General features: G+C 46.4%; 1 protein-coding gene across 1 annotated transcript; it reads right to left on the bottom strand.

Annotated features, from left to right (window-relative positions):
• Window positions 1-9427: 9427 nt before the first annotated feature.
• On the bottom strand, window positions 9428-14614 carry LOC107115187. The gene is made up of 2 exons (XM_015416821.1): window positions 14094-14614; window positions 9428-11670 (listed from the first exon to the last, which is right to left on the bottom strand). The coding sequence occupies exons 1-2, from the start codon at window positions 14380-14382 to the stop codon at window positions 11279-11281; spliced, it is 681 nt and encodes a 226-aa protein (XP_015272307.1). The 5' UTR covers window positions 14383-14614; the 3' UTR covers window positions 9428-11278.
• Window positions 14615-14921: the final 307 nt, after the last annotated feature.

Below are 14921 nucleotides of genomic sequence, written 5' to 3'. Positions count from 1 at the left end.
GCTCCGCCTCTAATTGCCAGCAACTGACCGATCCGGAACTGTTTCAAGCCGGACCCTTTGGATTGGAACTCCGGAACAAAATGAGCACAACGCGGCCTCCGAGTGGACAGCATGACTGTTTTCCGTGTTACACTCCTAGCGCTCCCACAGGCGATTTACGTCCATCTTCTCTTGGTTCCCCCAATTTCAGTTCCTGTGGGTCTCTCTATTTACTGAAAGCAAGCAACTGTAATAAAAGGACCTTATGCATAATAATTTAACCTAATGGTATGTACACCCAGGTGAGCGTGTTTAGGAGAGCCTGACAGCCCGAACCTAACCTTATTTACTCAGAAGAAAGTCCAAATTCGTGACGCGTCCTAGCTACATTCACGTTTACAATACTATGGAGGACCTTATATAATCCTTAAAATGGGGAAAAAGAAATTGAATCAGCTCATGTTTCCTATAAAAGAAAGATTGTTGGACTGAGCAAATTTCAGTTAGTGCAGACTTTCGTTTCGAAATTACAGAGATAGGGAGTTGTGCTTCGCTTCTCCCATCCATCCAAAGTAGTAATTAAAACAGAAATTGTTTCATGTACTTACAATACACAGCACAGTGGTTTTATTTGCAATTCCTTTTTTTGCAAATAACTTTTTATTACATTTTTATATATAACTATAAGACGTAAAAATAAAATATTTCCAAACTTTGCAATAACATTTTAAACTAAATATAAACCACAAAAAACTTATATACAGTCCAAATTTGTACTAGTAGAAAGCAAAGTCTTTATATTTCTGTGGTAGGTTGAATGTCTGTGGTTGACAGTCTGCAATATATTCAAAGAAGACAAAACATTTTTCCAGAAAGTTGTTTTCAATATTAGGGTTGTCTTGCGTTATAAGTTGCATTGCAATTTTGTCGGAGAGGACCATATCCCATATCTTTGTTCTCCATTGGGTTATTGTAGGGATATTGTTTACTTTCCAATTCAATGCTATTAAGTTCTTAGCAGCCATCAATAGTATCGAGATGACATCCGACATTTGTCTTGATAGTCTTTTAACTACTTCATTTTTAATTTATTTTTAGTATTTATATATGTATATATATGTATATATAATTTTTAATTTAATTTTTTTAATGAATTATCAAAGCTTTGAACAGGTTAGTAATAATTTCCGAAATATTCATAACCAGTATAACTATAAACCTTGAGTATATATGTAACTATTTCAACAAAATTTTTGTTACAAGGATTAGTATAATAGTATAACTTTATCAATTTAACATTTGCTGTATATTTAATCCTATTGGTTGTCCGATTAATTTCATTGGGTCAAAAGAGTTTGTTCTTCTTCTGGAGTGAGTTGCAATCCCAGGGCGGATGAAAGGGCTTTTCTAGAGGTTGCATCTATTGCTTGATGTAGTATGCCATTTCTGTAAACCTGGATGTCAGATGCAGGGCCCCAACGGAAACTTATATTCGCTTTAAACAGTTTGGTGGCAAAGAGTTTGAGATTTCTTTTTTTATCTAAAGTTTCCACAGACAAATCAAGTAGAGCTTGTATTTTGTCCTCCTTATAAAGCAGGGATCCATTTTGTCTTGTGTTTTGGGATATAGGAATTGCGCCATAACTTTGTCCTCCTTATAAAGCAGGGATCCATGAATTCTGGCCTCTCTAATAATTTTGTCTCGTGTTTTGGGATATAGGAATTGTGCCATAATATCTTGTGGACGGCCCTTCCTTGCAGTAGCTAATGGGCCTAAACGATAGGCTTTTAAGATGATCGGGGCCTTACCTTCTTCCATTTCCAGTACTGTCACCAGCCAGGATGAGATAAAATGTGCAGGGTCTTTCCCCTCCAACGCACCCTCCTTGACCCATCTAAATTTTAGGTTCATCTGCTTCCAACGATGTTCCAGAGACGAAAGCCGAGCGTTAGTTTGTTTTTCTGAGGTTTTGGCGGCCTTCAATTCTTCTTGCAACATCAGAGTCAGTTCTGCGTTATTTTCAGCTATTTTAGCTTTATCGTTCAAGTCCTGTACTAGGTCGTTCAATTGGGATTGGAGTGGCTGAATGATCTCTGTGACTAACGATGCAAGTGATTTCAGTAGGTCATCTTTTAATTCCTGGAGATCGTTCCTTGTGATCGGTGTGTTTTCCTCCACCTGGGTGGGTATAGTCACGGCTGAGCTTCCCGCCGCCAGGGGTCATTTCCTGCAGGAGCGCACAGGAGCAGAGCTCCGGCAGTAAAGAGCCCAGGGGGCTTGCAGTCAATCACAGTCAAACAATGCCCTTTCCTCTCTCAAGCAGCCAGGAATCTGCAAAAACTCCAAGCGCTTCCACACACTCCCAGACCAGTTCTCCCACCAAAATCCTCAGCTGGATCCTCTCCGCTGAAAGCAAATAAAAAACCACTCACCCTTCTGTCTCCTGCTCCTGTTCCTGCTCAGAGCTCAGCTGGGTCTCCTCTGCCTCTGGCCAGGTGTTTCCTTAAATAGAGGCCTCCCCCAGCAGAGTGCTGGCAGCAGCTATTCAAATGCACCCAGGCACTCAATCACATGCAAAACAATGCCCCTTCCTTTTCCTCTCAATTGCAGTCAATCACAGTCAAACAATGCCCTTTCCTCTCTCAAGCAGCCAGGAATCTGCAAAAACTCCAAGCGCTTCCACACACTCCCAGACCAGTTCTCCCACCAAAATCCTCAGCTGGATCCTCTCCGCTGAAAGCAAATAAAAAACCACTCACCCTTCTGTCTCCTGCTCCTGTTCCTGCTCAGAGCTCAGCTGGGTCTCCTCTGCCTCTGGCCAGGTGTTTCCTTAAATAGAGGCCTCCCCCAGCAGAGTGCTGGCAGCAGCTATTCAAATGCACCCAGGCACTCAATCACATGCAAAACAATGCCCCTTCCTTTTCCTCTCAATTGCAGTCAATCACAGTCAAACAATGCCCTTTCCTCTCTCAAGCAGCCAGGAATCTGCAAAAACTCCAAGCGCTTCCACACACTCCCAGACCAGTTCTCCCACCAAAATCCTCAGCTGGATCCTCTCCGCTGAAAGCAAATAAAAAACCACTCACCCTTCTGTCTCCTGCTCCTGTTCCTGCTCAGAGCTCAGCTGGGTCTCCTCTGCCTCTGGCCAGGTGTTTCCTTAAATAGAGGCCTCCCCCAGCAGAGTGCTGGCAGCAGCTATTCAAATGCACCCAGGCACTCAATCACATGCAAAACAATGCCCCTTCCTTTTCCTCTCAATTGCAGTCAATCACAGTCAAACAATGCCCTTTCCTCTCTCAAGCAGCCAGGAATCTGCAAAAACTCCAAGCGCTTCCACACACTCCCAGACCAGTTCTCCCACCAAAATCCTCAGCTGGATCCTCTCCGCTGAAAGCAAATAAAAAACCACTCACCCTTCTGTCTCCTGCTCCTGTTCCTGCTCAGAGCTCAGCTGGGTCTCCTCTGCCTCTGGCCAGGTGTTTCCTTAAATAGAGGCCTCCCCCAGCAGAGTGCTGGCAGCAGCTATTCAAATGCACCCAGGCACTCAATCACATGCAAAACAATGCCCCTTCCTTTTCCTCTCAATTGCAGTCAATCACAGTCAAACAATGCCCTTTCCTCTCTCAAGCAGCCAGGAATCTGCAAAAACTCCAAGCGCTTCCACACACTCCCAGACCAGTTCTCCCACCAAAATCCTCAGCTGGATCCTCTCCGCTGAAAGCAAATAAAAAACCACTCACCCTTCTGTCTCCTGCTCCTGTTCCTGCTCAGAGCTCAGCTGGGTCTCCTCTGCCTCTGGCCAGGTGTTTCCTTAAATAGAGGCCTCCCCCAGCAGAGTGCTGGCAGCAGCTATTCAAATGCACCCAGGCACTCAATCACATGCAAAACAATGCCCCTTCCTTTTCCTCTCAATTGCAGTCAATCACAGTCAAACAATGCCCTTTCCTCTCTCAAGCAGCCAGGAATCTGCAAAAACTCCAAGCGCTTCCACACACTCCCAGACCAGTTCTCCCACCAAAATCCTCAGCTGGATCCTCTCCGCTGAAAGCAAATAAAAAACCACTCACCCTTCTGTCTCCTGCTCCTGTTCCTGCTCAGAGCTCAGCTGGGTCTCCTCTGCCTCTGGCCAGGTGTTTCCTTAAATAGAGGCCTCCCCCAGCAGAGTGCTGGCAGCAGCTATTCAAATGCACCCAGGCACTCAATCACATGCAAAACAATGCCCCTTCCTTTTCCTCTCAATTGCAGTCAATCACAGTCAAACAATGCCCTTTCCTCTCTCAAGCAGCCAGGAATCTGCAAAAACTCCAAGCGCTTCCACACACTCCCAGACCAGTTCTCCCACCAAAATCCTCAGCTGGATCCTCTCCGCTGAAAGCAAATAAAAAACCACTCACCCTTCTGTCTCCTGCTCCTGTTCCTGCTCAGAGCTCAGCTGGGTCTCCTCTGCCTCTGGCCAGGTGTTTCCTTAAATAGAGGCCTCCCCCAGCAGAGTGCTGGCAGCAGCTATTCAAATGCACCCAGGCACTCAATCACATGCAAAACAATGCCCCTTCCTTTTCCTCTCAATTGCAGTCAATCACAGTCAAACAATGCCCTTTCCTCTCTCAAGCAGCCAGGAATCTGCAAAAACTCCAAGCGCTTCCACACACTCCCAGACCAGTTCTCCCACCAAAATCCTCAGCTGGATCCTCTCCGCTGAAAGCAAATAAAAAACCACTCACCCTTCTGTCTCCTGCTCCTGTTCCTGCTCAGAGCTCAGCTGGGTCTCCTCTGCCTCTGGCCAGGTGTTTCCTTAAATAGAGGCCTCCCCCAGCAGAGTGCTGGCAGCAGCTATTCAAATGCACCCAGGCACTCAATCACATGCAAAACAATGCCCCTTCCTTTTCCTCTCAATTGCAGTCAATCACAGTCAAACAATGCCCTTTCCTCTCTCAAGCAGCCAGGAATCTGCAAAAACTCCAAGCGCTTCCACACACTCCCAGACCAGTTCTCCCACCAAAATCCTCAGCTGGATCCTCTCCGCTGAAAGCAAATAAAAAACCACTCACCCTTCTGTCTCCTGCTCCTGTTCCTGCTCAGAGCTCAGCTGGGTCTCCTCTGCCTCTGGCCAGGTGTTTCCTTAAATAGAGGCCTCCCCCAGCAGAGTGCTGGCAGCAGCTATTCAAATGCACCCAGGCACTCAATCACATGCAAAACAATGCCCCTTCCTTTTCCTCTCAATTGCAGTCAATCACAGTCAAACAATGCCCTTTCCTCTCTCAAGCAGCCAGGAATCTGCAAAAACTCCAAGCGCTTCCACACACTCCCAGACCAGTTCTCCCACCAAAATCCTCAGCTGGATCCTCTCCGCTGAAAGCAAATAAAAAACCACTCACCCTTCTGTCTCCTGCTCCTGTTCCTGCTCAGAGCTCAGCTGGGTCTCCTCTGCCTCTGGCCAGGTGTTTCCTTAAATAGAGGCCTCCCCCAGCAGAGTGCTGGCAGCAGCTATTCAAATGCACCCAGGCACTCAATCACATGCAAAACAATGCCCCTTCCTTTTCCTCTCAATTGCAGTCAATCACAGTCAAACAATGCCCTTTCCTCTCTCAAGCAGCCAGGAATCTGCAAAAACTCCAAGCGCTTCCACACACTCCCAGACCAGTTCTCCCACCAAAATCCTCAGCTGGATCCTCTCCGCTGAAAGCAAATAAAAAACCACTCACCCTTCTGTCTCCTGCTCCTGTTCCTGCTCAGAGCTCAGCTGGGTCTCCTCTGCCTCTGGCCAGGTGTTTCCTTAAATAGAGGCCTCCCCCAGCAGAGTGCTGGCAGCAGCTATTCAAATGCACCCAGGCACTCAATCACATGCAAAACAATGCCCCTTCCTTTTCCTCTCAATTGCAGTCAATCACAGTCAAACAATGCCCTTTCCTCTCTCAAGCAGCCAGGAATCTGCAAAAACTCCAAGCGCTTCCACACACTCCCAGACCAGTTCTCCCACCAAAATCCTCAGCTGGATCCTCTCCGCTGAAAGCAAATAAAAAACCACTCACCCTTCTGTCTCCTGCTCCTGTTCCTGCTCAGAGCTCAGCTGGGTCTCCTCTGCCTCTGGCCAGGTGTTTCCTTAAATAGAGGCCTCCCCCAGCAGAGTGCTGGCAGCAGCTATTCAAATGCACCCAGGCACTCAATCACATGCAAAACAATGCCCCTTCCTTTTCCTCTCAATTGCAGTCAATCACAGTCAAACAATGCCCTTTCCTCTCTCAAGCAGCCAGGAATCTGCAAAAACTCCAAGCGCTTCCACACACTCCCAGACCAGTTCTCCCACCAAAATCCTCAGCTGGATCCTCTCCGCTGAAAGCAAATAAAAAACCACTCACCCTTCTGTCTCCTGCTCCTGTTCCTGCTCAGAGCTCAGCTGGGTCTCCTCTGCCTCTGGCCAGGTGTTTCCTTAAATAGAGGCCTCCCCCAGCAGAGTGCTGGCAGCAGCTATTCAAATGCACCCAGGCACTCAATCACATGCAAAACAATGCCCCTTCCTTTTCCTCTCAATTGCAGTCAATCACAGTCAAACAATGCCCTTTCCTCTCTCAAGCAGCCAGGAATCTGCAAAAACTCCAAGCGCTTCCACACACTCCCAGACCAGTTCTCCCACCAAAATCCTCAGCTGGATCCTCTCCGCTGAAAGCAAATAAAAAACCACTCACCCTTCTGTCTCCTGCTCCTGTTCCTGCTCAGAGCTCAGCTGGGTCTCCTCTGCCTCTGGCCAGGTGTTTCCTTAAATAGAGGCCTCCCCCAGCAGAGTGCTGGCAGCAGCTATTCAAATGCACCCAGGCACTCAATCACATGCAAAACAATGCCCCTTCCTTTTCCTCTCAATTGCAGTCAATCACAGTCAAACAATGCCCTTTCCTCTCTCAAGCAGCCAGGAATCTGCAAAAACTCCAAGCGCTTCCACACACTCCCAGACCAGTTCTCCCACCAAAATCCTCAGCTGGATCCTCTCCGCTGAAAGCAAATAAAAAACCACTCACCCTTCTGTCTCCTGCTCCTGTTCCTGCTCAGAGCTCAGCTGGGTCTCCTCTGCCTCTGGCCAGGTGTTTCCTTAAATAGAGGCCTCCCCCAGCAGAGTGCTGGCAGCAGCTATTCAAATGCACCCAGGCACTCAATCACATGCAAAACAATGCCCCTTCCTTTTCCTCTCAATTGCAGTCAATCACAGTCAAACAATGCCCTTTCCTCTCTCAAGCAGCCAGGAATCTGCAAAAACTCCAAGCGCTTCCACACACTCCCAGACCAGTTCTCCCACCAAACTCCTCAGCTGGATCCTCTCCGCTGAAAGCAAATAAAAAACCACTCACCCCTCTGTCTCCTGCTCCTGCTCCTGCTCAGAGCTCAGCTGGGTCTCCTCTGCCTCTGGCCAGGTGTTTCCTTAAATAGAGGCCTCCCCCAGCAGAGGGCTGGCAGCAGCTATTCAAATGCACCCAGGCACTCAATCACATGCAAAACAATGCCCCTTCCTTTTCCTCTCAATTGCAGTCAATCACAGTCAAACAATGCCCTTTCCTCTCTCAAGCAGCCAGGAATCTGCAAAAACTCCAAGCGCTTCCACACACTCCCAGACCAGTTCTCCCACCAAAATCCTCAGCTGGATCCTCTCCGCTGAAAGCAAATAAAAAACCACTCACCCCTCTGTCTCCTGCTCCTGCTCCTGCTCAGAGCTCAGCTGGGTCTCCTCTGCCTCTGGCCAGGTGTTTCCTTAAATAGAGGCCTCCCCCAGCAGAGGGCTGGCAGCAGCTATTCAAATGCACCCAGGCACTCAATCACATGCAAAACAATGCCCCTTCCTTTTCCTCTCAATTGCAGTCAATCACTAATGAGTTATGCTAATGAGCTCCTGCACCTCTTTTTCTACGAAATGACCCCTGCCCGCCGCCATTTTACTGGCTCTGTCTTTCTGGGTGTCGATTAAGTTGGTTGCTGCGTCACGGGTAAAGTATGTTCTTACTATTGCAGTGTGCTGAGAGTTTTTTGCTGCCTTTCCTTTAGAGGGCTTTCCCATAACTTTTAGTCTTTTTGCGTAAGGGATATCACGATTTTCAGTCGATTTTGGGAGATTCCGGCTGGGAGCTCTTTCAGATCGCGTCTGCCATCTTGCGCGGCACTCTGTCCCCCTTTATTTGCAATTTTTCATCGAGATGGGTAGCCATGTTAATCTGTCTGCAGTAATAAAAAAGAACAAGAGTCCAGTAGCACCTTAAAAGGCTAACAAAATATGTGGCAGTCACTGCTCACTTCTTCAGATACAACTAGAATGGGAGTTCATCTGTCCTATTTCAGTGATTTCAGATGCCTTAGGAGGCAAATGACAATAGCAGGCATGATCAGAAGCTCAAGACAATGGATCCACCTGGATTGAATCGAGACCTAGGTTTCCTGGTTCATTACCAATGCTGATTGCCTGCTAATGTTATTAGACATCTGAAATCGCTCTACTTTCCAATAAATAAGACAGATGGACTCCCATTCTAGCTGTATCTGAAGAAGTGAGCAGTGACTCGTGAAAGCTCATACCCTGCCACATATTTTGTTAGTCTGCTACTGGACTCTTGCTCTTTTTCCAAGTTTATTTAACTTTTTAAAAAAATGGTGCTACTACATACTTATTATTATATTTGATTACAAAGAGCGCCTTTGACTTTTCTCCTGACTGATGTAAATTAATGCACTACTCACAGTTTACCAGTTTAAAAGGAGACAACTTGCCTAACCTTTATTCCCTATTACTATGTATGGATGTAAAAGTTGAAGACACCTGACAGGAAGAAAGTCGACTCATTTGAAGTGTTGGTGGAAGAGAATTTTATGGATACTGTGGACTGCCAACAAGACTGAGGAACATATGGAAATATCTCACAATGGAAAGGATACTGATACAAACCTCAAATAAAGACCCTTACTCTGCCTCTCTTGATTATTATAATTTTTTGTACCCTGTTTTAAATTTTATTGCTCAAAACAAAGACCTTTTTGATCAGAATTTTGTTATATATGTTTTACCATGTTAATTTATTGATACTTGATTATGTACTATGATCTCATATGTTTATGACAGTTTGTCACTGTATCTGATGTTAAATTTTCAATAAAACCCTTTTTTTTTTTTAAGTCAAGCCTGAATTTTCCCTAGAAGCTGAAGTGACTAAACTGAAGCTATTGTGCTTTGGTCACATCATGAGAAGACCAGGCTCATTGGAAAAGACAATAATGCTAGGAAAAGTTGAAAGCAGCAAGAACAGAGGAAGACCCAATGTGAGATGGATTGACTTAATAAATGAAGCCATGGCCCCCAGTTTACAAGACTGGAGCAAGTCTGTTAACAATAGGATGTTTTGGAAGGCATTCATAGGGTCACCTAAGTCGGCAGTATCTTGATGACACTAAACACACAAACAATTTTACACACCAGGATATTTATTGTTGAACTGAGATGCAAACTGGAGATTCTTAGCTGATACCTGATACTCTTAAATATAGAGGCATAAAGTCTTATTCAAATGTGCATCAATGAGAAGTGCCTGTTCATATCACTGGAAATATAACAGCACAAAACAAACAGGCGAGGAAGGTCAGGCATATGGTGAGGCTGTAGTCCATCCCTACACTACCTGCCCATTAAACTCAGTATCCACTATTATCTCTATAGCTTTCCTGACCCCATACCTCCTGTTCTTTCAATAGTCATCATGCAAACGACAAAACCAATGCTTTCATCTTAGCCTCTGAAATGGAATTTTGGATACAGGAGACCCCATCAGGAAAAAAAGCCAGTATCCTAATTGAATTATAGGTTTTTCATTGTACTAATTTTTCCCATGGATATGCCCTGGCATATGTCCTGGATAAGAAGGTTCCCTTTCCCTTTCAGCAACAATATCATGAGTTTTTAAGGCATATTTAAAAAAACAACAACAAGATATATACATAGTGATTAACCATATACACACTCCTATGTGTATTGGACACACACCTGCTTTTCATCACACCATAAAGATGCAGCAACAGGAAAAGCAACACCTGTAGAATTTCTGTTGATCATGTAACGATTAAAAAGTACACAGCCTGGTGGACACTGGAAGATAGACCATACCTTGAATTTCTTTGCCAGATAAACTTAATTACTGTTATTGTTTGCATTGAGGTATGATTTGCAGGATGCATTTTGAGATCTTATGCTGGTGTTGGCTCCTGTTGCTGCTGTTTTTATGGACTGTTAATTGCCCAAGTGTTTGAATGTACCTATTAATGGTGCTATCTCATTGGAACCTGTCCTGCCTGAGAACAACCCTCGCTTTGAAGCTAGACAAGATCAGTAACATAGATCAATAACAATGCAAGTTGTAGAGCTGGTTTCATTTACCTTTTATCATCCAAATCGGAACAGGGCACTTTCTTTTATGCCATCTTTTAAGCTTCTTGAATAGGTTCCTTTTTCTTGTTTAAGATTACTCTGTTTTGCTCATCCCAAAATTCTCTGAACTCAAATCTAACTGTTCTGTTTTACGCAGAGCTATTTGGAAGCCCTGGCCTAAATTTACATCTCATTCTGTTTGATTTCTGTACTGCTTTGTATTGGTTATTAAGGTGGAATGGAGTGCCTAAAACATGTAACACTTTTGGTACTTTTCTATGTTAATCAGAGAACCTTATTTACTTTCTTGGATAACTCCATGTAGCAGTGCAGATATCCTGAGTGAGGTGAGAGTCTAAAACACTGGGTAGCAGAAAATTCTACTCTAGAGGCTTAGCTGGTTTATTCTAAAAGCCTCACACAGTAGGAGATTTGGCTGTATTACAAAGCTTTCGCCTCTTCCACTTCAGGTACCTGGGGATAACATTTAGTTCAGACCTTATCAATAGCAGTAGTCTTCCAAGAGTTAATCAAAAAAAGGCCTAAGAGAACAAAGGAATGGATTGAGAGGAAAGTGACATAGGGAACTGGACACCACGATTCAGCCAGGTAAAGGTGGGAGAATGGGAAGGTAACAGTTCTAGCAAATGAGGTAACCCCAGCGTCCCACCCACCGTCAATGGCTCAATGACTGAACAAGAAACAATAACCATCCCCTTTCATGGGTCCTCTCCCCAGTCTTGACAAGGAGTGCTAACACCACCACCTTCACAGGGTTTTTCAGTCTCTTACAATACTTCTGAGCATGGGTCTGTGCGTGTGAATTAGTGCCCTCTCCCCTCACCATCTGCTCCCAAGAGATGCTAGGCCTCCCTCCATCATGAAGCAAGCCTGGCCTGCCTTTCTGTCGCCTAGCCATCAGGCCGAGGTACACTACGCCACAATGTAGCCAGGAAGGGTGGGCACCGGAATCCCAAAGACAAGCTGCTGCAGGTATCGTCTACAGGACAGATGGCCCTGACGCACATCTCTGCAGCCTGCCCCCCTTCAGCACTACGGAAGGGCTCAGTCACATCAAAGCGCATGCCGCAGGCTTCTTCTGGAAGCAGCCTCATGGCACGGCTGCCGTGGTGGGCTCGCACATGCAGGCGTAGCGAGGGAGGGGCGGTGAGGAGCAACCTGTAGGGAGGTGGCTGAACCCTATCTCTAGGCTGCTCCAAGTTTAGGAGGATGAAGGCCTTGGTGAGCCTCTCTCCCTTCTGGCAGCGGAGACGCAGCATCCAGCAGAATTCGTGATCTTCACCTGTCAAGGAAGAGGGGAAATTTACCAGATTAATAGGGCCCTCACAAATGGTATTACGAGACTGAACTGACTGGTCTACCTCACTCACTGTTGCCTATTATATCACATTGTCATCATTCCTCCATGGTATGTCGTTCTCTCCTTGCCTGTGTTTTATCATCAAACAGCCCTGTAGAGTGGGCTTGTCCGAGAGAGTATGATGGACCCACTGAGCTTTACAGATTTACCATATTTTGAAAAGCAAAAAGAGGACATATTTCCTGACCGAGAGCCAGTTTAGTATAGTGGTTAAGAGTGTGGGTGTGATTCCCCACTCCTCTACATGCAGCTGCTGGTATGACCTTGGGTCAGTCACAAGTTCTCTCAGAGCTGTTCTCTCAAGAGCAGTCCTTGAAAGAGCTCTTTCAGCCCCACCTACCTCACAGGGTGTCTGTTGTGGGGAGGGGAAGGAAACAGAGTTTGTGAGCTGCTCTGAGACTGCAAGTGAAGGGTGGGGTATAAATCCAATCTCTTCTTCTTCTATTTCAGACAAATGATTAATGTAACATATCTCATTTGAAATACCCCTACCATTTAGGCAGTGATAACTGCTACTAACTAGGAATATTCCTAACCTTCCAACCCAAAAAAGATGACATTTTCATCAGTTTTTAAAAAAGAGCCCCAAAGAGGACAGACACCAACAAAAGAGATGTCCTCTAAAAAGAGGACTTCTGGAAACCCTAGCTAAGAACGGGATACCCTAAAAAGTGGCTCTGTATTAACTGTCTCTCCTGAACACCTGCTACTTGGGATCCTGTCACTGCAGATACCAAATCTGAACCTGGATCCACAGGTACCCCAGCACTGAACTATAGTTCCTTCAGCTTAATCCTTACAACAATCCCGTCACTAGTGGTAGCCAGTTTGGTGTAGTGGTTAAGTGTGCAGACTCTAAATCTGGGAGAACCGGGTTTGATTCCCCACTCCTCCACTTGCAGCTGCTGGATGGAGTGAAGGGTGGGGTATAAATCCAATCTCTTCTTCTTCTAATGTAAACTTTCTGGAAATGTTGATGCCATGGGGGGGGGAATTTGCCCCCCCCCTCTTCAGGGGGAGCAGAAATTTTGGGGGAAATTGAAATACATGCAATACTTACATAGTTGTTGAATCTAAACTAATTTTACTGCTTTAACAACATAATTGCCTTAGTCTTGTACAAACAGAATTGCAAATATACCCAATACTTGAGAGAAAATTGCAGGCTGATGCACCCTATGCTGACTTAGCACACATACCTTAATTTTTTAAAATAAATTCTCAATGAAATTCTCAGTGAAGCTTTCAGTTTTCCTCTGAGGCTTTGGTGCCGTTTCTGCCCCACCTCCTTCTGATCTTTTTTGCCCCCTCTGAAAGGTAGAGCAATAAGCTACTTTTTACCCAGTCTGTGGGTTGAGGGAGAGGTGAAAACCTCAACCACAAGATCAAGCACATCAGGACAAAAAGACAACAGGAGTCCTGCCCCTGTTCAGAAGCGATGAAAGCCATGCCATGTTCCCCCCTAATGAAGATTATGCACCCTCCTTAGATTTAAGAGTTATGTCTACAGCATGCCCACCTTGTCTTTATAAATATTTCGCTCATTTGAAAAGAGAAAATATTTCATAAGAATTTTTTTTCAACACTTCCTCAAATTTCCAATTTTTCTATCAGGAAAATTGAAAAAAGAGCCTCAGAAGAAAACGTTTCCCCCAATTTTTGTTCTGTTGTTCCCTGCCCCCGCTAGGGATGCCAGCCTCCAGGTGGGGCCTGGGTATCCCCCGGAATTACCGCTCCTCTCCAGACTACAGAGATGAGTTTCCCTACCGAAAACGGATGCTTTGGAGGGTGGACTCTATGGCATTGTACCCCACTGAGATCCTTGTCCTCCCCAGGCTCCATCCCCAAACCTCCAGATCTGGCAACCCTACGAAGTGCTCTAGTATCAACAAGTTAGCATGACTATCTCTGTACTGTAGATTTGAAAGCTGAGGCATCTAAGAGCCCACGTTCCCAGCAGTGGTAGAGCGCAGATACATTTGCACCTTTGCCTTAGAAAAGAGCAACAATAATATTTCACAATTTTCTCACGCCCCGGAAAGCATTCCCCAGGCATTTTTCCAGCGCCTGAAATGCCAATCATCCTTGCCAAAAATTATATAGTGCGTTAATGGTGGGGCAAGAGACCATGCCGGGGAGCTTCTCACGCTGTTTCAAGGAGCCCAGCAAGCCAAGCTCCCATGATGCCCCAAGAGCTGGGGCAGAGACCGCATCAGGGAGGAGTCGTGGCTTGCTCCCTGCCACCCTCCAATAGGCTACAGGGCCGGGAGTCAGCTGCAACGGCTGCTCCCCTCCCAGGGTTGCCTGGTCCCCCCTGCCACTGGCGGGGGAATCATCTCTCTTACCTTCCCTGCCTTCGTTGAGTTTCAGTGAGGTGCTGGGCTTGGTGTTGACTATTCCGAGCATGGCTTGGGCGGCACAACGTAGCATGCAAGTGCTGAAGTTGGGCACCACCAGGTGTTCCTCCTGTGGTTCTGGGTTCTCGTCCTGCAGACATGGTGCCCACCGACGGGCAACAGGGACCTCTGTCACAGGCACGTCGCCTCCCATGTGGTTGGGAGCAGCTGCAAGGACAGCAAACACCAGGCATAGCCAGCGGTGGCCCATCACAAATCTCAGGAACACCAGGTACATCGGGGTACCCACAGTCAAGTCTTTGCAGCGGGGAGCGTCTGGAAGACAGGGGGCAGGCCGAGGGCTTCATCCAGCCGCCGCAGCAGGCCTCGGCTTGCCGTAGCCCGTGCCAATTTCCCTTGCCCTGCTAGCTGCTGGGTGGGCGCCCAGAAAGACAGCTGCCAACGGCTGCTTTTAGAAGCAGGCTTGCCCAGCGTGGGCCTCAGAACACCACACGCTAGGGCAGGGTAAGAAAGCAGTGACCAGGGAGACGGGGATTATGCAATAGGTAATCAGGTGGACATTTCAAGGCCGGATGCAAAAAAGTCTTCCTGGGAGTTGACCCAGGTTTTTTTTGTTTTGTTTTGCTTAACCCCTTCCTAGGCTCAGCCTACCAAGGGTGCCAGTTTGCGATGTAAGAGCTCCTACCTAGAAGATAGGCTGCAAACTCTGTGCCCCCTGCTCTTCTTTTGCATATCCCTTCACCCGCATGCTTCCCTCACCTGCGGCAGGATTAAAATGGAGCCCTGCTCGCTGCAGCTGGCAAAGCTTGAGGCAAG

This window comes from Gekko japonicus, unplaced genomic scaffold (genome assembly GCF_001447785.1).
Source record: "Gekko japonicus isolate JY-2015 unplaced genomic scaffold, Gekko_japonicus_V1.1 scaffold248, whole genome shotgun sequence".
NCBI classification, from domain to species: Eukaryota; Metazoa; Chordata; class Lepidosauria; order Squamata; family Gekkonidae; genus Gekko; species Gekko japonicus.
Note: the sequence above shows the minus strand (reverse complement) of the source record. Positions and strands in the feature narration are given on the sequence as shown.